The following is a 26,883-nucleotide window of genomic DNA, read 5'->3' on the forward strand; positions in this document are numbered from 1 at the left end:
ATTGCAATGACTCCTGGCCTCCTCTGGTGTCTGATGTCACCATGAGCGCCTGTAGCACCTGTAACAGGTGACATAGGCGCATGTAGTGATATCACATCAGAGGCCGCCCCCATTCATTGAAGTACTCCCTGCTAGACAGGAAGTACATCACCAGGATTCCCGTCATTCCAAACAAGCGCACCGAGTTGCACCACACTCTGTCGTTTACACTAACTGCGTCACAATAGATTTGCATTACTTCATAATCTGTGCAGTAGGCATGGATCATGTGGTGATGCACAGATGACTTTGTGATGGGATTGACTACTTCCTGCACAGCACGACACATTGCGTAATTATAAAAGTCTCTATAGACTTTCCTTGCCCTTATGACGAGCTGCAGCAGGGGAGAGTACCGCATAGTGACGTAACATGGTATGTGTAAAAGGAGCTTTAATTTTCTCCCTTATTTCCTGTTCTCAGAATATCCAAGGTGGTTTCAGGGACAGAAATTGTACTAAAACCTTTGCCTGGGGGACACTGATTTTAGAAAAAACTGTAAGGTTCAAAGCATTTAACACTTATTCCCTCAATCCAAAACATTTTTGCTGGAATTGGGTTTTCAGCTAAACCAAAATTGGTTGACATATTACAATATTTAAAGAAATATAAGTATAGTTTAGTTCAGTTATCGATATGCCATTGTACTTGATATGATAATATGAAAAGTTCTCTTATCTTCTGTGATTCTTTTTTAAGTGGGTCAGTTCCTTGTAACTGGTGTACACATGATATTTTCTTCTTATTCAAGAAAGGAAAAAAAATCAGTCAGTAAACTACAGACAGACCTTTAACATAACATTAGTTGTGTGTAAACTGTTTAAAAGTATCCTTAGGGACACTTTGCAAAATATTATACTACAGAATAATCTCATTATTTATATTATCAACATAGGTTTACTAATGGCAGGTCTTGAGAGCCTGCTAATGGCCAGAAGCCAAAGGTAGTAGTAAACAGATTGTATTCAAAATGGAAAACTGTTTGCAGTGGGGTCCCACAAGGTTCAGTGCTGGTCCAGTTCTTTTCAACTTATTCATTATTGACCTAGTAGATGGAATACAAAGCAATCAGAGGGAAATGTAAAAGCTTGGCCAGCAACCTATTTTATCCCTAGGTGTGTACAAGGACAAGTACACATTAACTGCCCTTGGAGGAAAATACATTTTTACCACCTATTTAGAAAGGTGTTCCTTACAGGATGGTTAAGATGTGGAATAAGTAGATATAGCTAAATTTACCCTTGCATTTAAAAGGGCTTGGATGTTTTTCTTACCTTGAATGGCAACACCATGTACAAGATTACAAGATGTGAGAAGTTGATACCGTGATCCAGTCAGAATTTCTGCCCTTGTTGCTTTCTTTCCTTTGTTTTAAGGTATGGAAAGGCTCAAAAGGTTGAACTTGATGGACAGATGTCTTTTTTTCAACTTATATAACTGTTACTACAGATACAATCAACACTTCGATCATTATGTAGAAAATAGGATAGTTTATTGTGGGATTGTATACCATACTAATCCATATGCTATCTTGCCTATACCATACAATATACAACATCTGGTCGACCATTAGTACTTCGTGTACAAACAAGCTAAAGTGAAAAGCACATGGATTACACTCTCACACAATCAGCAGTTCTTTTTAGCATTAGAGAACAATTAAATTGTTTTTGGGGAAAAAAGAAAACACAATACATCATATGAAATCAATGTCCACTGATGCACCCAATACCATGGAGTAAAACTCAATACTGAATTAGAAATTGACACAGGCCAAAGTTCAAATGGATCTTACAATTGTATTTTATTTCTAATGCTAGGTTCATGCAGCTATATTTATAGATATATTTTATTGCATTTATGTTAACAGCATTTTGGAAATGTCTAATGGCTTTAACTACAGACATTTATCTTGTAATCAATGCTTTATTCCTCATCATAAAAGTAATTGAAAATTGCAGTAATAAAGACAGTTGTGAAAAGGTATCTTGAGAGCGTACCGTCGTAAATGTGAAGACATGCGCCGTGTTCTGTTTTATTTCCCGTTGTAGGGAACTCTTTAGAGGAACATTTGAAATTTTCGGGAATGAGTATTAGAGTTGATGATGTTTATAAAAGTCAAGGACATAAAAGAGGTTTTCATAAATCCCAACTACTGAGATGTTCGGGACATCATTCAGGAATATGCTGTGAAGTTAAAGGACTTGAGCAGACGTACACACAAACCACACCTATGTCGTTATTAATTAGAATACTCCTACACATTATATTTTTCTAGTAATTCCATCTGCCATGGGCGTTTTTTTTCTGGAAAATAATCAGGAATTTTTATTTTTTTAAACTCTTGTATACATTTTTTCATTTCTTCCTCAATGCTTGGCTTCTCGCAGACTTTCCTTTTAGACAGGTTGTTATCCCGTGACTTACTGATTAGGGATTGAAAAAGCTCACTGTTCCTTCGCTTGTCTGCTGGAGGTGCCCACTGGACTTGGCTCTTCTTTGACTGGCGGTCCAAAGTTAAGGTATTCTGTTGTTGGGATGTCGATTGCTGAAGTGCAGATGTGTTTTCTTGCGGAGTGCTGGCTTCTGATTGGCTATCACAACTAGACGTAGACAGTTCATTACATGACGTACCACTTTCACTACCTTTTTCTAAGACTTTTTCTTGCTTTCTTTCTTCACAGTCTTGTTTTGGAGATACTATTTTCGGTTGGGATCCTGCAGGGACAAAACAGGAAGAAATGTTTTAGAGTAAATCAATTTTCAAAAACAAAATTGTATATAATTATTTGGAAGCTACTGCTCTCAGCTCCCATGTCTGCTGGTCATGTGGTCACTTAGATAATCAGAATCAGCAGTCCATAAAATGTGATTATAGGATCAGCATTTCCATGGTAGTCCGGTGTAATATATTTTTTTTCAAGAAAGAAAATCATTTTAGCTCTTGACTTCAGCAAAACTGTTTATATACATTAGAGAACCCTGATTTAATCACATTTCTTATGTACCGTAGTTTCTCACAGATATTTTCTCATTTTATTTACAATACACATTTTCAGCACCAAACTAGTGAAAAAATACAAAACATTTGGTCAGAAAAGTAATATCAAATTTAAAGTGATCCTGAAGGAAAAAAGTGCCCCTCAGGGGTAATTATATTGGAAGGGGGACACTTCTGGATCCTAAAGAGGCTACCCCCGTCCTCCTTAGCAGAGGGGATTCATTGTTGGCACCTCCAAAAGTCCGATTGCCGACTCTGTGCACAGGCACACCAGTGGCTTTCCACTCGGACACCGGCAGAAATAGCCGAGCTTGATTAGGTCCCCCTCTATTGCACATGCATGAGCCGTTCTCACCTGTGCAGTACAGCGGACCTGATTGGGCTATTTCCCGCTGAAGCCAGAATGGAAAGCCGTGAGTGTGCCTGCGCTGACAGGCCAGTGTAAATATTATTGTGGCTGCTTGTTTGGGGTGCGAGCTGGCTGAGGAGGACAGGGAAAGCCTCATTAGGATCCAGATAAGAATTTTTTAATTAAAGTCCTAGGTGTACTTTAAAGGGAACCTGAAGTGAGAGGTATATGAAGGCTGCCATATTTCCTTTTAAACAATACCAGTTCCCTGACAGTCCCACTGATCATTCTGGCAACAGTAGTGTTTGAATAACACACCTGAAACAAGCAAGGGTAATCTTGTCAGATTTTTGTCAGAAACATCTGATCTGCTGCATGCTTGTTCTGGGTCCATGGCTAAGAATTAAAGACGGAGATTCAGCAGGACTGACACGCAACTGGTGTTGCTTAAAATTAAATAAATTTGTCAACTTGTAGCTAAGGTTGTGTTTTAATATTTTCATATTTTCCTGCCATCAGTCACTAGAAATGGGTTTCAAGAGGCATTGCAATTTTTGACTTGGTTTCTAAAAGTAAATGCATTGGTTCTCATATCTACAGATAATTAATATGCACACAGTTAATCCCCTGTGCACTGCTTTGAATGACATGAAGTTTAAAGTATGATTTTATTTGTTTGTATGGGTGCTTCAAAATAAGCAAAAAAAAAAAAAGATGCTTGCTCAGGTTTCCTAACATTCAAACACTGTTTTAGATTTTAGACAAAAGAGAATAGTCATCATAGCAGAGTAAAATGCATTGTGAGTTACACATCAGTATGTAGGCCAGGAGAATGAAAGTCAGAACATCTGTTTTGTTTACTTATTCTAGCTGGTTAATTTAGAATATATTTCAGACAGAAGTTCAACACTGCAGAAAGGAAACTAATGACACTTCAAAGGATGCTTGCAATAGCTGCCTCTATGTATTTATCATGACATATTCACTTAAAAGAAAAGTTGACTTTTGTTTAAAAGTTTAGAAAAATGTCATTGATTTCAATTCGGTTCTGTATGTGAAAATTATTAATAACAATTCTTATTTCAATGCGATGACTGTACTTTCTTTTAATGCCTATATGAAACTCAGTTGTCCAACAAAGGCTTTTTTCATGAAGCAGAGTTAACATTGCTTGTTGCTCTCCCCCTAAATAGCGTAACTCACATCACCTAGGTAAGGCATGCATTGCTAGGATGAATGCAAATACCAATATTTAAGTTGTGCCAGCAATATAATGCAGCTGCCTTTGGAGTATGTCCCCAAACACCTTTGAGATACAATAATACAAAACAAAACTGCATGGTGCTAGAATAAATATTTATTTATTGAATGAATTTTGTCCACCTGCTCTGACGAAGAGAGACATTCCCTTTTGAAACGTGTAAGCAACTGGCTACATTATCGGGAGACATCACTAGATCAGCTAAGGATTGGAACCGTGCACTATTGCTTGCCCCCTAAAGCATATAGGGATTATGGAATTATTCCAATCAAAATGGTACTGAATACTTCTAAAGATGGCCATACACTGACAAATGGTCACCCAATTTCACCAACAGAGCAACATCTGATCAGAGAGGGATTCATTATTGCCACACTCTGCAAATACATTTTTAATACATTAACACATTGATGGAACTGCCACCGCTTCCACAGTGCAGGCGGACGCCCAGGTTCCCCCATACCTAGTGCTCCACCAAGGCCCCTGCAGAGTGTTGGCAGCAGAGCGCAGAGAAATGCACAGCAAGTGCCCACTGTCCTTGTCTGATATCTTCTTGTGGCTGCGCCCCCCTTCATCTGAGAGTGCGACTGTCAGCTGTACTGCCATACACAGTGTGGCTGACCTGTGCAGTAAGCCAAAGCCATTCACGCAAGAGGCTAAGGCCCTTATTCAATGTATTTTTTCTTCTACGTTTTCAGCTAGGATATCATTTTTCCCTTCTGATTAAAATAATTTTTCAGCACCAAAAGTACCAAAATTGGTTAAAAAAAAAAGTACTGTCAAAATTATTCTGAGCACTTTCTTACTTGCTGGTCACTTAAAATGCATTTTAATAGTGTGTAAAAAATATCACCTAAGAGAAAAAGTAAATTGAATCGAACCCTTAATGTGTACCAACCTTTAAACATTAATTCTGATTCTTAACCATTTCCTAAAGTGGAAGCCAGAAGACAAATGGACATTTAGAATGGACTCTGGGCTTTCCCATGGGCCTGTGCACACATTTTTTTTTACTGTTCACACATGTTTAGTGTGTCCAGATTTATCTCCTGCATTACCACAACTTACAAAGCTGATCTTCGTGATTTTTTTTTTTAAATGCAGATGTGTCCTCAGAGGCGCTCACAATCTAGTTTCTACCATACACATAGGCCTCAATTCACGGAGCATTATCAAACGTTTATCAAACACTTTATCAAACGTTTGATAATTTACCTCATGGGTAAAATCTCATTTTAAATTCACTAAGGTGTTATATATTTATCGAATGTTTTACAGATAAAACGTTCAACAAATATATAACACCTTAGTGAATTATCAAACGTTTGATAAAGTGTTTGATAAACGTTTGATAATGCTCCGTGAATTGAGGCCATAGTCTAATGCTCTACCGTATTATTATTATGTATTTATATAGCACTGGCATCTTCTACAGCACTTTACAGAGTATATAGATATGTTACTGACTGTCCTCAGAGGAGCTCACAGTCTAGTCCCTACCATAGTCATAATCTTATCTCTTACCATATTATCATTATGTCTTTTTATTATCCTGACATCTTCTGTAGCATTTTACAGAGCACATAGTCCTCAGATAAGCTGACTATTCCCTACCATAGTCATAGCTAGTGTCCTACCATATTATTATTATTATGTATCTATATTGCCCTGACATCTTCTGCAGCACTTTGTAGAGTATATAGTTAATTAAGGAGGAGAAAAGTGGGTAGGGGTTGATAGATTTTAATTAAGGTCTAGTTTAAATAAGTTCTGTTAGCCTATGAAATATAACACTTTGATTCTGTGCCTTATCGGGTCGTGAAAAGAATTAAAGAATAAAATGTTTTTCTGATATGAAATAAATCTTGCTGTAATAACAGAATCTTCAAACAGTTGGTAAAAGTAGCAGAATCAGCAAAAGACACAAGACGCACAAAACCAAGGATCGGCTATAAGGGCAAGATCTCCATGAAAAATATGTATTTCCTTTTTTGCATTGATTAATAGCCTAACATACCAGAAAAGAAGGTCAACTGCCACAGGCCTGACAGCTAAGCATCAGCTGATGGATCTGACAATCCTAGTGGAAACCAGTGGACCTCAACATACTCTCTTGAGAAGTGGTTTTTGCATGACTTGTGTGCAACTTTTTAGTCCTTAGATAAGCAGAATAAAGCATGCTAGAACAATACACATAACAAAATTAACTTTAAATGACAGAATACGGTGTACTAATAATGATATTTTTTGCACAATGCAATAGTTTTTAATTAATTACGACTAACAAACAAACAAACAAGGTTCTTTCCACATGCACAATACTTTTTCCGCAAAGGGATTGGGATTCCTAGGGTGAGAGTTTGGGAGTTGAGCGCTTTAGCAAATTAACTAGGCTTGTTATTGGAATTAAGAGGTATTAACTTGGTATTGGAATTAAGATTAGCACTTCCTAGAGGGAGGTTAACTTACCCATGATGCTAACTGTAGCCGATCCACATCGCGTTCCACATCACTCTCATCCTTCCTTCTTCCGGGTTGACGTAGAAGGCATGTGAGTGACGTGGAGCATGATGTGGAACGTGAGTGAAGGGCATATACTGTATATATATATATATATATATATATATATATATATATATATATATATATATATATATATATATATATATATATTCAGAACATCATTGAATATGTATTTATTCATTTCAAAAAGTACACACTCATATTTTATATGGGTTCATTGCACAATTTTCTGATATACTACAATTTGTCTTTTCATTAGTTATATGCCATAATCAGGAAAATGGAGAGAAATGAACACTTGAAGTATATCACTCTGTGTGTAATGCATCTACTTGCATTACACACAGAGTGATATACTTCATCTATGGGGTGTGTTCGCAGAATTATAGTAAAGGTGCCATGTGCAGGGAGTGCTTGGCAATACTACTGGTACTTACAACACTAAGGTAGTAAATGTTGCGCAAGTAGTGTGAAAACATATATGCTATTAAAAATGCACAATAAGGGATACCCCCGTACATGTGTAGGGCAGGGGTGGTGACAGAACACCCGTTGTTTTACCACGGTTAATGTTTTGTCCATCCTTTTTCGTCTAAGAGAGCGACCGCAACCAGGTCCGTCCAGGACCACCCCGAGTGGAGTCGGGTTTATGGTCTCCACCTGCTTCCTGTGGTCGGTTGCCCCTTGCAACCCTCCTTTGTGAGTAGCCCTTTAAATCAATTGATTTCTCCACACACCTACTATTGACATACTGCACTATCGGGCTCCCTTTTTTGTCTTCTGTATTTTTACCCATAGAGTGCCACGACACCCCAACCACGAATGCTATTAAAAAGGAACTTTAGCAAAAAAGGGGAAAAAATAAATCAATACATTGCAAACTGAGTAGTAAAAAGTAGATGATAGAAATGATTGATATTAGCCATGTCATTTGTTTATGATGTTTGATCCACAGTCAGCTTGCACATAATCATCTTTACTACTGGCAGACATAAAAAAACAGACAGCACCAATTGCCATTATCTATAACCACATCCCCTAAAATGCAATAGGCTAAAAGGTTTTTTTTATAGATATACATACTGTATGCACAGAGGGAGATACTGGTTGCTTGGCAGTAGGAAAGAGCTGTTATTTCCCACAATGCAACAAGGCTTACAGACAGGAAACTGTCAGGACCTAGGTCCTGACATCACACTGTGGGAGGGGTTTCACCCCAATATCAGCCATACGGACCCCCCTGGTAATCTATTCCAGAGAAGGTAAAGCTTTCTCATGGGAAAGGGGGTATAAGCTACTGATTGGGATGAAGTTCAGTCCTGGGTTACAGTTCCTCTTTAAGGCAACATGGGTCCCGCTAGTTGTACAACTGGTTACCTTACTATTGGGAATACCAGTAATACTGCAACTTTACCGTATATCTGTGAATACACCCTATATAACACGGGTTTCACTTTTTTAACTGAATTACTGAAATAAACTTTTTGATGACATGTGAGTTTATTGAGACACATCTGTATATATTCAGTATTATTATTATTATTATAAATTTATAAAACAGTATATATTATGTGGTACAGAGTAAAGTTGGCCACACACGATACAATAAAATGATCAAATTTTTATGGCAATTTGATAAAAAACAATTGGCTTTACCGAAAAAGGAAAGCATTTTTTTATTTGTTTGAGAAATCTGAATTTACCATTTTATTCGAAAATAGAAGATTAGGAGTGTAGGATTGTGTGTGGTACATTGGTCAGATTTTTGAAATGTTACAATCAGTCAGAAAAATTGTTTGCATTTCTTCAATTGAAAGATATTTAAAAAATTGTATTGTGTATGGCCACTTTAAGAGATGACCACGGGTACATAAAAATACAGTCTGTGGTATACATAAAATCCAGACATAAGTACGTGATACAGAATTGGTAGGTATCATAGTAATTACAGTGACAAATGTAACATGACATGAGTAACAAAATGTATATTGACTTCCAAGAGACAAAAGGTGAGAGAGTCCTGCCCTTGTAAGCTTACAATCTAAGAGAATAGGAAGGAAACAAGGTGGGGGTAATAAATAATGTATGTACCTTGAGACATGGGGCTCGATTCACAAAAGGGTGGTAACTAAGTTAGCACGCCTAAAAGCTTTTATTGATTGTGCGCAAAGTTTAGCACTGCGCAGTGCGCGCGAAACGTTGCACCGGGTGCACCTAAAACATTGCACCGGGTGTGCCCAAAACGGCGCACTGTGCGGCATTTTGGGCACACCCGGTGCGGCGGTTTAGGCGCCCCCGGTGCAATGTTTTGCGCGCACTGCGCAGCGCTAAACTTTGCGTGCGCTAACTTAGCGTGCAAAACTTTGCGCGTCCTAAAGGACTTTAGGCGTGCTAAGGGGCTTTTTGAATCCAGCCCCTTGTGTTTTTAGGTTATGTTTAAAAAGTGAGTTTTAAGGCTGTTCATATGATTTATAAATCACACACTGTCTCATGGAAATGTATTTCTTGGAAACAATTGGGCTTGCCAAGCACTCTATACATTACAATTGATATGGTGCACCAAAACCTGCCAACAAGGACAGCTATGGTGTCCTAGAGGTGTAAGCAGAAGAGGGGAACAGTTTGTTACTGATTACTACTATTCAAAGTATCTATAGAAGTGATTATTACCATTACAGGACTAATAAAGCGCTAATACTGCAGGTGAGGGAGGGCCCCTCTGGCCCAAGGGTCCGGGTGCAGTCACAACCCCTGCATTCCCTATTGCTTCGCCACTGCTCTGAAACAATATGTAATAATACATTTATAACAATGGACTAAACCAAATAGCCGTAATGTGTAGGAAGTATGGGACTGCAGTAACATTAAACTACAGTATCTATGAACCAATGGACTGCAACATTTATGGCTTATTTAATTCAATGCAGAATATGTAAGATAGAGGCTTCCTCACATCTAAATTGACGCAAACATTAGTAAAGTGGCATAATATGCTGAATGGAACCTGATAATAAATACATCTGCATCTTCCCATACAAAGCAGGATTTACTGCCTGAATCTAAAGAAACACCATCCACAGATTTCCCCGGGGCAAGTTATGGATTCAGCTTCATAATTAAATATTTATTTGATTTATTTTACCTTCAGTGATTTATCTCCCTGCCAGTCAGGGTTGCAATACATTTATGATACACGAGTGCCAGAATACATGTATACAGTAAATCATTTAGTGGATGAAAGAAACAGATTAGTTCATATCATACTTTTGAAAATGACAAACAAATGGAAGTAGATATTTTTTTTCGTTGCTTTTTTTGTTTCTTAGGCAATTCCCCTTTTGAATTACTTGCATGGGCTAAGGAAAGCGCTAATATTTGCAGTTTTAAAGGGGAACTCCATAAAAAAAAGGATTTAAAGTAATTGTTGGACCCCTAAAAATGGCTTTAAAGCAAATCTTAAGCAAAAATAAACGTATGAGATAATGCATCGCATGTGTAGTACAGATAACAAATAGAACATTAGTAGCAAAGAAAAAGTCTCATGTTGTTTACTAGTGCAGAATGAGTTAAAACACTTGAAATGTTATCTATGCAAAATAGCTTCTCTGAGCTATTTGACCAACTTGTTTGAACTCAGCCCTGTTTTCTGAATAGCTTAGTGTACCAGAGAGGAAAGCTTAAAAAAATCATACATACCTGGGGTTTCCTCCAGCCCCCTCCAGCCTGATCGATTCTGCACAGTCCTTCGCCTCCTGGATCTTTGGTACGGGGTCCCAGTATCTTCAGCCAGTCAGGCCAGTCAGCGCATGTGCAGTGCAGCTGCGCACGCTCCCCTGTCTCTCTCCCGTGGACAGGAGCAGAAACTTCCCAGCAACAGGAGTGTGTCAGAGCAGGCTGCACATGCGCAGTGAGCCCCGACTGGCTAAGTTACCGGGGCCCTGTACCGAAGATCCAGGAGGCGGGGAAACGTGCTGAGGGAGTGATAAGGTCAGAGGGGCTGGAGGAAGCCTCAGGTATGTATGATTTTTTTTTTTAGCTTTCATTTCTGGTTTCCTTCAAACAACCAAGAAACAGTGAGAGACAGCTTGAGATAAGGTTTTACTGCAGGAAAGTTCAAATTAGCTCCGCTCTGTTTTACAGCTTAAAAAACAGAGTGTGGTTTCTAAACTGCAAGTATAACAGAATGATGTTATGAATAAAGCCATGAAACTGAAAATAAAAATATGAGACTCTTTTCTTTGCGACTTGCTTTCTATTAATTATTCACACTACACATACAATTCATTATCTCAAAAATGTACTTCCGCCTCAGTGTCACTTTGAACTCTACTTTTATTAAAAACCACTATAAACATGCCACAAGTGTTATATTTTTCTGTTTTTAACTCCATTTCAAATGATTGTCATCTGATTTTCCCATACTGTATTACAGGATTGAAGGTGGCTTAATTAGTTACACACGGCAAGGCTTTACACATCTATATATTGTGTGCATTACATGTCTATCGATTATGGTTTACACTTTACAGCAGAGAACACACACATGCAGCGCCACGGAATATGTTGGCGCTTTATAAATCAATAATAATAATTATTATTTGTGAACTGAAATGAATGGAAACATATTTGGAGGAAAATACTGGCTCCTCTGTATGTTGATTAATTATTATACTACTGATGGGGAGAGATAAGTGGTACTCAGAACTAATGGCGTTGTTATACAGGTGGAAATTGAACAAATTAGAATATTGTGCAGAAGTCCATTTATTTCAGTAATTCAACTTAAAAGGTGAAACTAATATATGAAATAGGAACCCTTTGCAGGTGTTTTGGATCAATTAGCTGATGAGAGACAATATTGAACATTTTCACAGTTTTCTAATGGTCTGAGATCTTGATTTTGGGGTTCTCATACGCTGTAAGCCATAATCATCAAAATTATGACAAATGAGGCTATTTTATATATTAGTTTCACCTTTTAAAGTTGAATTACTGAAATAAATAGACATTTGCATATTTTAATTTTTTGAGTTCCACCTGTATGTAAGAACAGCAGCTTAGTAATAGGGGATGCAGAGGTTGCATCAGGGCCCCTGGACCAGAGGGGTCCAGCAGAAGAGTACGAGAGGAATCAGCGCAGGAGATTCTGGCGCAGGGTACAGCCGGTATATGGCTGATCCAGCTGCTGCACAACTTCCCGGCTGCACTAGACACTATTCCCCCTCCAGGCCGCCATGGATGGTGGGGAATGAAATAATTTGGCTTCCAGCAGTTGCTGGAGGCCAAATTATAGTGTTTTATAAGTAACTTCAGCTCCGTCTTCTGACGCCGCCGAACTTACTCCCTGTGCACTGCTATAGCCGTAATTCCTATCACCGCCTATGGTGGCGCCAGCTGTGCTTAAGTCTCCTGCGCTGGATTCACTGTGTTTGCAGCAGAGGGAGTATGTATAGCACCACATTGCATGATTTGGGCATACAGGTATTTTAAATACCAATATTTTACTATAGAAAAACCTGGCGCCCATTCTCACTTGAACCCTCCCCTCCTAGTGCCTGAAACTAACCTCCCCCTCCAGTGCCAATATCTGTAGCCGATCAGCTACACTACTATTTACTACCCCCACATTGGGTGCCCAAATCACCACCTGGCCGCCCAATTATGAATACATTGATGTCTATTAGATGCCTCCCGCGCCTCCTGCGCCATGACCCCACATGATCTGCTTCTCACCAGGGGCCATCCTTCAACTGCTGTATTAGCTTTTCACTGGTGCTGTGCAGGTATTGATCACCTAAACTATACCCCCCGCCTGCTATCATCTCCCTAAAGATGCCCATCAATCTTTATTGTACAGTCTTACCAAATCGATGTAATGACAGGTAAACTGAGTGAATATACTTCGAATGAATACTTAAGGTAGTTCCTAATATTACATGGAAGTAGGAAGACGGCACAAACAAGATCATTAATGGGTACTGTAACACTGCAGATGTCCTTGACATGTTGTAATGCTCCATATCAATTGGTATGTATAAAATGCTTGGGGGATCCCATTGTAAAATATACACTTGGGCCAATTGCTCGTTAGCTAAGCCATTGTGTATGAAGCATAGTTCTTACCTTCAAGAATAGAACTCCTGTGAACTAAAATGATGTGAGACTAGTGGAGAGGAGACAAATGAAGCCATTCAGCACTTGCATCTGACCAGAGCACAGATATCTGAGTACTGCCAGCCCCTTCAAAAAACCCTTGCTGCATGCTTGGTAATCTAGCATGCCTTTACATTGTAAGCCTCTGGCATGACCCTCCCACTAGTGTTTTTGGCTAAGGCTAGGAACACACAAACGCAGCATTTTTGCCGCTAATGGTAGTCAATGGGCCACATCAAAAAACGCATATAAGAAACGTAAATGCGTTTGTATGCGTTTTCAAAAATGTGTTTTTAATAATGCTGGTTTTGTTGCATAATTTTCAAAAACGCATCAAAAATGCACGTAATGAAAGTCAATGGTAACACAATGTAATGCGTTTTGTAGGCATTTTTCTATGTGTTTTTTCAAAAACATTGATTTCTGATGTATTTCCGCGTCCTGTTGTCTTACTAGTGATTTGCATAAAACACGATTCAAAAACGCATTGAAGACGCATACAAAATGTTGAAAAAGCGAACTGCAAATGAGTAAAAATGCAAGCAAATCGCTAGAAAAACGCATATGAGGAAATAAAAACACAAACGCACAAAAAACGCACTAAAAATGCACACAACCCCCCCCCCCCCCAGACATGACAGAAAACTCGACCTTTCACGCACAGCCATGTGTGCACACAGCCTTAATATTGCCTCACTGTCGAACACCCCTCTCACAGACTAGCACATACTCAATCGAATTTTACCAAAGACATTGAACTATTGTTGAACTATTGTTACCAAACACATTCAACCCCATCCTATGATCTTGTTTCTTGTTGTGAGCTGCTTGTATGTCCTACCTCATATGTTACCCACATATATCTATTGTGCAGTGCTGAGTAATATGTTGGCACTTTTTAAATACAATAAATAATACTAATAATTTACTTTTAACTTGAGATTTCTGAATAACATGTACCTTCCCTTCAGCTTAACTGAACATTGCTGCAAGTGTGCATAACTATCTCCCCCATGGCCTAACCTCTAAAAGCTGCCATTGTGGTATGAACATGAAAAGAAACCGCCTTAAATGGTAAGAGAGGTTGTATAGCTGCTGTGAAAATAGGGTGGGCAGTGTTCAGACAGTAAACATTCTATCATGTTTTTATGCACTGTGTTTTTTTATTACTTTTCTCAACGGATTTCATTTCCCTTGCTTGAGTTAAAAGGAACCTAAACTGAGAAGGATATGGGTTTTTCCTTTTCAAATAATACCAGTTGCCTGACTCTCCTGCTGTTCCTGTGTCTCTAATGATTTCAGCCACAGCCCCTCAACAAGCATGCAGATCAGGTGCTCTGACTGAAGTCAGACTGGATTAGCTGCATGCTTGTTTCAGGTTTGTGATTTAGCCACTGCTGCAGCCTAAGGGAACAGCAGGACTGCCAGGCAACTGGTATTGTTTAAGGCTGCTTTCACAGTGGGATGTTACAGGTGCACGTTAGAGCAGCCTGTAACGCAGCCCAACTTACAGTAATGAAAAATCAATGGGCTGTTCACAGTGCCCACGTTGCGTTACAGTGTAACGCTGCACGTTCAATGAAAGTGCAGCATGCTGTGCGTTTATGCGTTATAGGTGGTTTTAGTCGCGTTAGACTGTTTGCACATGCTCACTAAGGGGAGAGTCCGCTATTGTTCCTAGCCACATGGCTAATTAATATTCACTGCACTGTAGTGTTGTCCAGATCATGAACGATTCGGATCTTTGATCGGGATCTTTTTTGTGAGTCGAATCATCCGGATCATCACAATGAACGATTTGGTTCACAGTGGATATCTGGAAGAAACAGGAACTGCAGCTTCTGTGTACAAGCACAATCTTCCTGCTGCATCTCTCCCTTCCCCATTAGCACCCTCAATGTGCCCTCATTCTCCTGCACCTCTCAATCTGCTGCACCCCTGCTTCCTGCTTCCCTAGTAAACTGATTCAAAGATTTGGTTCAAAGATCCGATTCGAATCATCCGAATCATTGAAAAGATCTGGACTTCCCAGGATAGAACCTAAACAGCACACCAAGAGCCCCATAACATGGCTCAATCTGACGTCCAACTTCAACACCACCATGCGTTGCGTTAGGGGCATATTATGCGACCTTAACGTCCCCTAAAACGCAACGTCTTGGTGTGAAAGAGGCCTCAAAGGAAACATCCATATCCCTCTCAGTTAAGGTTCCCTTTAAATCTCTCAAACAACTCAAGGAAGGACTCTAGTTACTATAAATGCATATTGTGGTCTCTCCTGGTCTCTTGCTTGTCATTAACGATGCAAAAGGTAAAACGACTTAACTGTAGTTTTACCACAACTCAGGTAGCTAGAGAAAAAAAATGATGTGTTGAGTGTAATCTTTAATGCCAGCTTTTTCATGCAGCAGTAAAGGAATACACAGAAGCCCAACGCTTGGTAAAAATAGCCCCATAAATGGAACCATCACAGAGTGTAGATGGACAGCACACTGTTATAATGGAGCTCTCTGCGATGCTTTGGAAGCATTTTATGGGGTATTTTAACTGAGCATCGGGACACTGTGTGTTGTTTTACTATTTCATTAACCATGTGCAATAAAGATTATGACAGAGTTAATTACAGGTAAATGAGTGATCATTTCCTTTTTTGGCATATTTAGTACTTTAGTATGTAATATTTCTCCTGCTGTTGCAGTTATGTAAACAATGAAAAGAGGGGAGATGGCAATATACATAAAGTCAGATGATTTTAAAGCATTATCATCAAAATATGTCAAAATGAAAACAAAAGCAGGTACATTATGCATAGCTATTGTTAGCCTATCACTACAAAACTGTGAGAAAGTGTCTGTTGAGATCCCTTTCTAGCTGCTGCCTTTATCTGATTGTTAAATCTGCGCTAGCTCGCTCCCTAGTGCCCTGGATCTAATGCCACTCCCAGCTGGATTCTGGATTGAGGTGAAAAAGCTGCCTCTGACACTACGGGCCTGTTTCCACTACGCGCAGATTGGATGCAGAATGGATGCAGAAGAACTGACTCCAATGAATGCCTATGGGAAAATCTGCATCAGAAAAATTGCGTTTAGTGGAAACAGGCCTATAGGCTTTCATTGGAGTCAGTTTTTCTGCATCCATTCTGCATCCAATCTGCGTGCAGTGGAAACAGGCCTTACTTTGCATTTTTGGCTGAATCAGTTAAAGAGGTTCTCTTTGCACTGAAATTTTGTATGTTTTTTTAAGCATATTTGTTTTATTTAAAGAGACTAGCCCATAGTTAGCAGGGGCATGTGTGCCCCTGCTAAAACGCCGCTATCCCGCGGCTAAACGGGGGTCCCTTCACCCCCAAACCCACCCCCGCAAGCCTTGGTCGTGGAATTGGTCGTTCCTGGAGGCAGGGCTAACGGCTGCAGCCCTGCCTCCAGTCACGTCTATCAGCGGCGCATCGCCGCCTCTCCCCCGCCCCTCTCAGTGAAGGAAGACTGAGAGGGGCGGGGGAGAGGCGGAGATACGCGCTGACAGACGCGCGTGGGGCAGGGCTGCGGCGGTTAGCCCTGCCCCAACCAGGAAGAGGGGATGCGCTGCACGGAGGGGGATTTGGGGGTGAAGAGATCCCCGTTTAGCGGCGCGATAGCGGCGGTTTAGCAGGGGCACACATGCCCCTGCTATCTATGAGGTCTGAAGCGAGATTTATTCTCGCTTCAGACTCTCTTTAATAATAACAATAATTATTATAATATATAATATATATTTAATTACCAGCATAAAAAATATTAATAATAGAGATTTTTATAGGATCTTTACCTTTTAGTTTGACAATTTTTGTTAGCAGGAAAATGTCTCGCTTTACTGCTACAGTAAATGGGCCTCTAAGTTTAACCCTAAAAACCTAGTCTGCTGACTTGGTGGCTGATAAATTACCGGCAGGTTCATGGGAGCAGCTGGCAGGCAGTACACCGCCTGCAGCTGTTCTTTTAAAGGAGACTTTACAAAGCTTGCCAGTCATATCACCATATGTGGAACATCAAACAGTATAAAAATGTGTAAGTGTACCTGAAGCAGGACCCTAACTATTAAATGAAATATGTCTATGTGTAATGTCTCCACATTACATCCACATCCTCCCATGCTGATAGATCTGCTTATCACCATAAATTCATGTTGTTAAGGGCCCACTTCTACTAGTGTGGAATCCACAGCGTTTCCACGCATGCTGGTCTGATTCAGATGGCTTGCTGCAGTTTACTGCAGCACACATCCAAATACCTGGCAGGGCTATAGTTATTCGGCTGCAGCTTTGAAACTGCATGGGTGCCACATCTGATTCAGAAACAAAAGTGTACCCCAGTGGAAATAAGCCCTAAGTCTGTGCAAAGTTAATGCTATCAGACAGGAGAACGTTCTTTTACCCTCTCCCCGATATGTCCACTACTTAAGGCAAACCTCACCCATCCCCACAACCTCTACTTCGTATACTCTACTATACGCAGTCAATGCAGTTACATCAATTTCTTAACTACTCTATCTCTAAACAAACATACATAAGCTAGGTGCAACTTGGTCAAGTCAGTCAATAATCACTGCCTCTGCTGAGCATCTACAAAGCCACCCAAATCCCCTTAGAATATCTGTGCACAATCCACCTGGGAGATCAACTTGGCCAAGTGTTGGCTGGAGGCATTGTTCTGCCCACTCACTCCACCCACTGTGTGATACTCCTCATCTATCCCTTCATTGGCCCTCCACTTCCATCCCCTTAACAACAGAATTTGTCAGGCTAGTGACCTATAGGTACTCCCTTGGCCATCATTTTGCCTACAATGCCGGCTGCCTGGTATGTGTGTATGAGGCTTTACGCTAACTTGCTCCCCTGAATGGGTGTGGCTGAGAGTAGGCGGGTTTCACATCATTATTGGGCATACCTGGGAGGGGTTAAGGAATGAGTCAGTCAGTTTTGCATTGGTTTTCAACATGCAGTTTTAACAAAATGCTAAGCAGGACATTTATGTAAGTAATATGTAGATAATGAATGAGGATATAGATAGTTTTTAGATGCACTCTAATTTATTTTTAGAATTTAGTTTTAGCTGCACTTTAATGAAAAAAAAAAACCACCACCATATATTTCCTTTAAGTCCCTTTTAGAATCTGGGGCCTACTTTTCATGCTACACCCATTCTGTCTTGAATGTGTTTAATCAGTACAAGAGTCAACAGAATTATATTTGAAATATAACTGCTACAAACTTGGTGTATAATAACTCAAAAAAAAAATGACTGATTACTTACATCTTATTATTGTTGTTCAAATGTGTTCTTTCTCATACGGTGAGATGCTAAGCTCTCAGTAAGCCAAAAATAGATTGGGCTGGAAATTTGGTCCTAAAAAGTAAAGCGTAGTGCGCCATAAATATCAAATACAAAAATTTGTAAAAATATTCTACATCAAGAAAATGTCTGTACTTCTAGACAATTTAGATTTGACATAACATATTGACTAACTGTACTTAAACATGGCAATTATATGCAAATGCGGTGACATCTTATTTATTCTAGATAAAGTGTTTAGCGCAGTATGGAAGTGAAGAGAATGAACAACCCCCACGCTGTCATTGTCATTGTCATTCTTATACGTTCGCAGCAACAATGGATGTTAAAATGACATAAGCAATAATCTACACTAATAGACTAACTTTTATGTGAGTGGTATAGTCATTGTGTAAAACAACAGGTTATGGAATTAATTTATGAAGAAAATAAATCTTTTTTTATGTTAAGAACACTATTCTGTGGGTTTTAGAGGCTCATGTAAATATGCACACTTATGATATGATGGTGGACTTGTATGTGATAGTGAACGCTGACCACAGGGTGGCTCAAGCAATGTTCTTCTCTATTAAGTAAACTTGTCACTACTAGGTAAAAACCAATGAAAGTAGTGACAGAGTACTGTAAGGCTTGGTTCCCACTATTCTGAAGTTACGTTGCGTGTCCATCAACATGTTTTCACTAGTCACTGTTGAGCTTCTGTCGTTCAGGGCCTGAGCCACTGCTGCCATCATCATTCACCTCTACTGCAGGGGACAAGTGCCGGTATAAAGATCTGAGTCCTTGCTAGGGTTGCTAGTCAGATTCCGCAGAATTGGGATTTCCGCGATTCTGGTCGGAAATTGGCAGTTCTGTTCCGGTGTGCCGGAACGGAACATCTATAGCGGTAATCGGTAAATAGCGGAATTTCTATGCAGAATTTCATCGGAATTTAGAGCCATCTGAAATTAAAAGCCAATCAGAAGCGTGTAAAAGCTGCATTTACTGTTAGGCAGAATTTTTAAGCCAATCAGAAGGATCGGAAGGGATAGAAGCTTAAAACACGCTGATTTCTGCATTAAAATCGGAATTTTTGCACCAATTAGAGTCTTAACAAAAACCAACCAATCCTACATTAGCAACCAGCTCCTAGCTACCTATCATCAGCTATCCCACCCATTTTGTATATAAGAGAGGTGTGACAGTCACAAAGCTTGTGGGTTTCAGTCTGTTGTTTTGGAGAGAGGAGAGACAGACCCATATTAGTTATTTCAACATAAAACAATAGTCTTTTTAAAGACTGTATATAAAACAAAAGTCTTTTTTAAGACTGTGAGAGAGAATTAGATTGAGTGTGAGCTATTAGTAGTAGCTAGCTAGGTGTATTTGTAAAGGAGTGACAGTAGATTGTTAGTTTGAGTGATAGATTGTGGTGTAGTGTACTAGTAGTAGTTGCTGTGTGGAGTGGGTTAGAGAGAGCCAGCCAGGCCACAGGCTTAGTGTTTGACAGAGTGAGAGAAGTGATTGATTAGTTGAGTGTAGTGCAAGTTTTTTTTTTGTTTTCTAGGGTCACTTTTTTTATTTTTTGTTTTTGTTTTCTTTATTTTGTTTTTTAATTATTTTCTTTATTTCACCCCCTTATTTACTTATCTGTTTTTTTGTTTTTTAGTTCAAGTTAGGTGGATTTATTTTACTTTGGTTCTGTCGCTCATACCCCTTCCCCAATAAACTTTTTTGCCCCAAAACAATGGAGCGAGAGCAGCAGCAATTTCCTGCCACTCCTAAAACAAAATGGAGTGACGGTGGTGTTGGTGGATCACGTCAAGTACATGATCAGGTTGAGGGTGGCAGCAGCAGCAGGAAGCATTCCGCCCTGATTAGAGATGTCTTCCCTTTTGACAGAGCAGCAGGCGAACAGAGTTGTTGATTATTTCGATCAGGAACCCTCTACCCAGTCTGAGGAACTTGAAGCTAGTTGCAGCACCAGTAGTGGCCAGGTTCCTCATGACCAGTACTCTCCTCTAGAATTAAAGCACACCTGTGTCAATGAGAGAGATGTGCAGAAGGATTGGGATGAGGCATTGGAGGAAACCATGGGACCAAGCTCCCAAGAAGTGGTGGGTTCTGTGGTGACAGAAATGGCCCCTGTGTTTTCTTCATCCAGTAGCCCATCACAACTGGGAGCTTGTGTCACCACCAATCAACATCACCACTAGTCAACTACAGAGGTGTTTCGTGGCTAGGTGGAGGGTCCAGAAGAGTCACTTATGGGTTCCAGAGCTTTGGTTGAACTGGATGATGTTTTGGATGATGAGGTGGCTGATCCAACGTGGTCGCCATCTGGTGGGTTAGGCACTAGCAAGCATGAGCAGCATGGAGAAACAGAGCAGACGGTTGGCCAGCAGCCTGCAAGTGCTTTCCCGTCTGTCAGTACCCACCAGTCCAATGCTGAACATTGACGTGCTAGAACAGGTTGCAACACTGCTCCACGTGCACGCACGTCCCCATCATGGAATTATTTTACTGTTCTGGAAGAGGATGAATCCAGGGCAGTCTGTTCTGTGTGCCGTAAATCGGTGAGCAGAGGCAAATTGGGCTTCGGGTTCAGCACTTCAGGGCTGATAAGTTATCTGCGCAACCACCACACCACCACAGACGGGAGTTCAAATATGTAAAGAATTACAATAAGATGGGTGGAGGAAAAGCAGCAGCAACAGGCCCCTCTTCTTCTTTTTCTAGTCGTCCTGTCCCTATCCAACCTGCTCAGTCCCATTCTACTTTAAATCCCTCTGCATGCCAGGCTGGAAGAGAGCTCCAGACCTCGGCAAGCACCTCATCATCACCCTTGTTGGTTTCCTCTGAATCACCAATGTTCCAGCATCAGGCCCCTGTGCCAGAAATGTTGCAGAGGAAGCGGATGCTCCCTGCAACTGATCTGTTTGTTGTCAAAAATAATGTGCTTCTGTCAAGGCTGTTGAGCCAACAGCTGCTGCTTTACCAGTTTGTGGACTGTGCCCCATTCCGCAGACTGATGAACAGTGTTGCTCCACAATGGCGGATCCCCAGCCGCCATTATTTTGCCAGGAATGCTATCCCTGCCCTTCACCAGCACATTGTGGAGTGTGTCGGCCAGTCTATGGATCATGCTGTCGGTGGCAAGGTGCACTTCACTATGGATGGCTGGAGCAGCAGGCATGGGCAGGGAAAGTATGTAACTTTTACCGCCCATTGGGTCACCCTCCATGGTGCTGAGGAGGGTGCAAGATCTGGGGCATCCATGTGGGTTGAAGGGGAGGCCTTTTCTACTTTCCTCTGCTACCTGTTCTGTCCAAGGCCAATCCGCCTTTGCTGAGCCTCCTAGCAAGTGGTCCCTCTCCTACACAGGTCTGCAGCACCTTCGATGTGAAGCAGTGCTGAAACTCGAATCCATTGACGAGAACAGGCAAACCAGATCTGTAATCCTTGCAGCCTTACAGGATCAGATTCGGCAGTGGCTGTCCCCCCGAAAACTGGAGACAGGTGTAGGGGTGTCTGATAATGGTGCCAACATGCTGGCTGCTATTTCGGAAGGTGGCTACACTCACTTACCTTGCTTGGCCCACGTCTTCAACCTTGTAGTCCAGAAGTTCTTATGCACTTTTGATGGGTTGAAGGACGCTGTGGCCTTAGCAAGAAAAGTGTAAGCCCACATCCGTTGTTCCGCAACCACCACCGTGGCCTTGAAACTGCTGCAGCGCCACCATGGCCTGCTGCAGCACAGGCTTATTTCTGATTGTCCGACGCGGTGGAACTCCACCCTCCACATGCTGGAGAGGTTGTGGGAGCAGCGAATGGCGGTCAGGCTATGCCTGTCTCAGACATCTTCCTCCCGAACAGGGCCACTGGACTACATTACTGGGGACCAGTGGCAGCTGAATGGACAGGTGTGTAAAGTCTTGGAGCCATTTGAGCAGGCAACAAAATTGGTCAGTGAGAAGCACTGCAGCATATCAGAAGTGCTCCCTATTGACTTCATGCTAGATAACACTCTTGACAAAGTGCTCGGACAGGGGGAGGGAGCCCGCCTGAACAGTGGTCAGTCAAGTAGGGGAGTGAGTGTGCATGCTCAAGTCCTGGATGAGGAAGCAGAGCTTGTGGAAGCGGAAGAGCCCATTGTCCGGGGGTGGGAAAAAGATTCTGATGTGGAGCTGGAGCATGACGACAGTTCTGACAGCCAGGAAGAGGTGATTCATAGCAGACATCTCTTCCCTATGGCTGCGCATATGCTCCAGTGCCTCCGCAAGGACCCCCGGACTAAAATTTTAAAATCAAGGCTAGACATGAGGGTGGCCACCATCTTAGATCCCCGGTGCAAGTGGAAAATGCGGCAGTTCATACCCCCCCCATCCCAAACAGACGCCAGGATGAGCCACAGACAATGTGGACATACTAACGTTCATTAAAATGAATAAGTCATGGATCAGTGATAATTACAAGGCCCCTCTCACTGGTTCATGATGAAGAATAGACAAACTAAATTAACATTTTGCTATTTTTCAAGCCTCAAATGGTCTCCCTCTCAAACTCTGCTGCCTATCACTATCATCGCATATTTTTACTTTTTAAGATCATAAAAATGCAGCTTTTGCAGCTGTCCGATGTTATATTCTATCCCAACCCTATGCTTTTGGCCTACAACTTCTCCTGCTGCTCCAAAAAAAAAAAATTATAATGACTGCTGTGAAACCACCTCTAGGTCCCATGGCCTACGACAACTCCTGCTGCTCCAAACAAAAATTGTAATGACTGCCGTGGGACCACCTCTAGGTCCCATGGCCTATGACATCTCCTGCTGCTCCCCAAAAAAACTATAATGACTGCTGTGAAACCACCTCTAGGTCCCATGGCCTACGACAACTCCTGCTGCTCCAAAAAAAAAAAAAAATTGTAATCAGGATTGTGATTCAGCCACCACTAAAGCCAAAGTTATCAGCAGGACTGCCAGGGAACTGGTATTTGTTTAAAAGGAAACATCTATTAGGTTCCCTTTAACATTGTGGAAAATGTTCCACCGGAATGCGGAATTCCGCGGAATACGGCGGGAAACCACCGGAATGTAGCGGTAGCGGAATTTCGTTATAGCGGAAGGCGGAGTTACCATGATATCAGAAATCGCCTGTTCCGATCATCCATAGTCCTGGCAGAAGCAAGCTCCCATTTAACTGCAATGAGAATCCTGCCTAGCAGGGACGGGCCGAGGCATAGGCTGGAGAGGCTCCAGCCTCAGGGCGCAGTGTAAGAGGGGGCGCAGAATTCATTCAGCTGTCATTCCTAATTGTGTATGAAGCAGAAAAAAATAAGAAAAGGGGATACATGGCAGTGACTGCAAGCCAGATAACTACATATTAAGGTGTTGAGGAGGTTGTGGGCCCTGTGGTGCCTCTTAGTCTAATAGCAATCAGTGTGTGATGGCTGGGGTGGCAGGATTGGAGGGGCGCACTTTGGGGTCTCAGCCTTGGGTGCTGAGGGACCTTGTCCCAGATCTGCTGCCTAGCAACAGGAAGGATTCTCATTGGTCTACTAATAAGTAAACCAATGAGAATCCACCTTTTTGCTAGGCAGGACTCTCATAGATTTTTTTCAAACCAATGGGGGCCTGCTTCTGCTGGGACTCTGATCTATATTCCAACAAGTGTCTGTGGCAGTGGAGTCAAGCCCTGTAGCAACAGCGGAAAATAAACTGATGACACAAGAAAAAGGTGAATAGAGCAGGAAGGCGGCAACCAACCTAGTGAGAATAGACATTGTCCACTCTCATAGGCTTGCGTTGAATCTGTTGGATTATTGTGCAGGTTCAACATTTGCATGCTGCTCAAGATAATGGATCAAATGGATCCATTGCAGACTGACAAGTGTGCTCAGATCCTATAAATAACACAGTATCTGTGAACATGTCCATTTCTGTGATGCAGAAATGGTCTTCTTTTTGCTAGTGGGAAGGGGGCCTAAGATAAGAGAATTGCTTTTCAAAGAGCCCTGTTTTAGTTTAGACTGCATTTCTGTACTCTACACAGACTCCAGACAGTGTGTTTGGTTGCATTCAACAGAAAGATGTTAGGGTCAATTTAATTACATAGTTAATTTCTTTGACCATAGACTTCTATCCATCACGTTCAGGAAAGATGGCCAGAGATATGGGTAAAAGCCACAACACTGTATTTAATAAAGTTTGATGACCATTGCTCAGTCACAGGAGTAATGGATACGTCCACCTCTCTTATCAACACCCACCCTCATTGTGTCAATCGTCAACCCAGTCTGACCAAACCTACTAAACTACTGAAAAGGTGCTCTAGAATAGCTGAGTGGCATTGGAAAAGAAGCAACATTAATTAGGACTTCATGTCATACAAACAAAAGCCCTAAACAATTTAAGAAATGCGCTCCCTTCTGATTGAAACAGTTCTATTTTTCTTCCCTTATATCCTCCCACTCCCATAAGTATAAATAAAGCGCTTGTTTAGCACTTCTAATTCCCTTCTTCGTCCCCCTCCTCCTCCTTCTTCATGCTTGTTACCTGAAGAATTTTCATCATACACTATTGATAACAATGGTGTACCAAATACCAAAGTGTTTTTTCCAGCAGGCCCCAAATTCCATCTACATACCTCTTTTTGACTTTTCTTCATTCTCTGAACATTCTCACTACTACCTTTGTAATCTCCAAATCTCATCAACCACCTGTTCTTTGGACTCTTTTGCCTCCCATTTTATTCCGCAGCGTCCTCATCCTTAACCCCTGTACTAACATCTCTATTTAACCTGACCCTCACCACTGTCATCTTCTTGTCCTCACTTAAAAAAGATCGTTGCGACCCCACTATTATAATAACTATCTCTAGATCCTTCCGCACTCTCCAGCTACTGCCCTGTGTTCCTTATCCAAATTACTAGAACGCCATATTCATGCTGAATTAAGCAATTATTTATCGCCTAACACCTTGCTTAAGCAGTTCCAGTCTGGCTTTTGCTCCAACCACTTCAAATAATAATAATTTGTATGTGGTTTCATGTTTTAAGCAACAGATGCAGAGAATGTCAGAAATGCAATCTTTTAACCATAGATTTTGTCAGGAATGAGTGTTAAAACAAATTCAAACAAAATATTATACCATTCTATACTTTTATATCATTATTATTATTTTTTTTTAAGGTATTGCCCCCTCTTGAGTCTTGACCCTTACCCAACATAGTCATTAACCCCTTACCCAGCATTAACCCATTACCCAGCCAAGTAGTTAGGGAAAGGGCAGATTGTGCAATGCATAGTGCACGGTAAAATGCATGCATTGCGCAATTGCCGGTAGTTGAATACATGGTGATTGCATAATGAGCACATTTCTAGGGTAAAGCATGTTTTAAAAATAGTGTGAAGCCTGTTACAAGAGCAATGCGCATGTTACTCAAGTACTGCAGGTTGCTCTAATTGTGCAAATTGTTCAAATGGTGTAAGTACCAGAAACCTTCCCGTGTGCTATGTGCTCATGGTAAATTCACCGGCATTTAGTGAATCATCCAAGTGGTGGTAATTTTTGTCAATATCTGCAGCCTAAGTATGCAGCAATACTTTGATGTAGAATGTATCACTTTTAACTTGACCCTCCCCAGTTTATAATTCCCTTTCATCTGTCAGGGACAGATTCCGGTGAAATGAAACTTAAGGCTAGTCAGCAGCTTTGACTCCCCTGCTTTCCACCTGGTCAGTTTGCTAAGACGGGGAAAGGGAATGGTGCAAAAGCTCAGAGGAGATGGCAGCCAGACCTCTTGACAGTCCATTAAGCCCTAGGCGCTTACATAAATTGCCTTGTGGGTAATTCGACCCAATAAAAAAATAAACAGACTGAAGCCTGCTTTCTCACTTTAACTAAGACTAAAATAAACAGTTCTTGAAGGAGTTCCACTTTCCTGTAACAATACCAATAACAATACAAAATGTTTGAAGAAGTTGATTTGAATAAGAATAAAGCTGTTAAAGCTCAATGTTTTCAGTATGTCCATATCAACTATGCAGCAGAAATTAAAAAGGTAATTTTTGGTTTACTTTTGACCAGACATAAGTATAAAGGTCTAACATACCCCACATACCCCATATGTGTATGACTGTGAACAATAATAGATCAAACTGCAGAATAGAACAGCATAACCTTGTCATTTCTGAGGCCATGTTTCGAGCCACTAACTTTCTATTTTGCTCACTGAATTCCATGTGCTG

At 41.0% G+C, this 26,883-nt stretch overlaps 1 protein-coding gene across 1 annotated transcript in view; it reads right to left on the bottom strand.

Moving 5' to 3' along the window:
- Positions 1–1,529: 1,529 nt before the first annotated feature.
- Positions 1,530–26,883, bottom strand: part of KCTD8 (potassium channel tetramerization domain containing 8) — a 156,412-nt gene continuing 131,058 nt past the window's right edge. Inside the window, exon 2 of the mRNA XM_068268250.1 lies at positions 1,530–2,757. Within this exon, the coding sequence (XP_068124351.1) occupies positions 2,297–2,757 (461 nt within the window). The 3' untranslated portion in view covers positions 1,530–2,296. The remainder of the gene's footprint in view (positions 2,758–26,883) is intronic.

Source organism: Hyperolius riggenbachi, chromosome 1 (assembly GCF_040937935.1).
Source record: "Hyperolius riggenbachi isolate aHypRig1 chromosome 1, aHypRig1.pri, whole genome shotgun sequence".
In the NCBI taxonomy this organism is placed as follows: Eukaryota; Metazoa; Chordata; class Amphibia; order Anura; family Hyperoliidae; genus Hyperolius; species Hyperolius riggenbachi.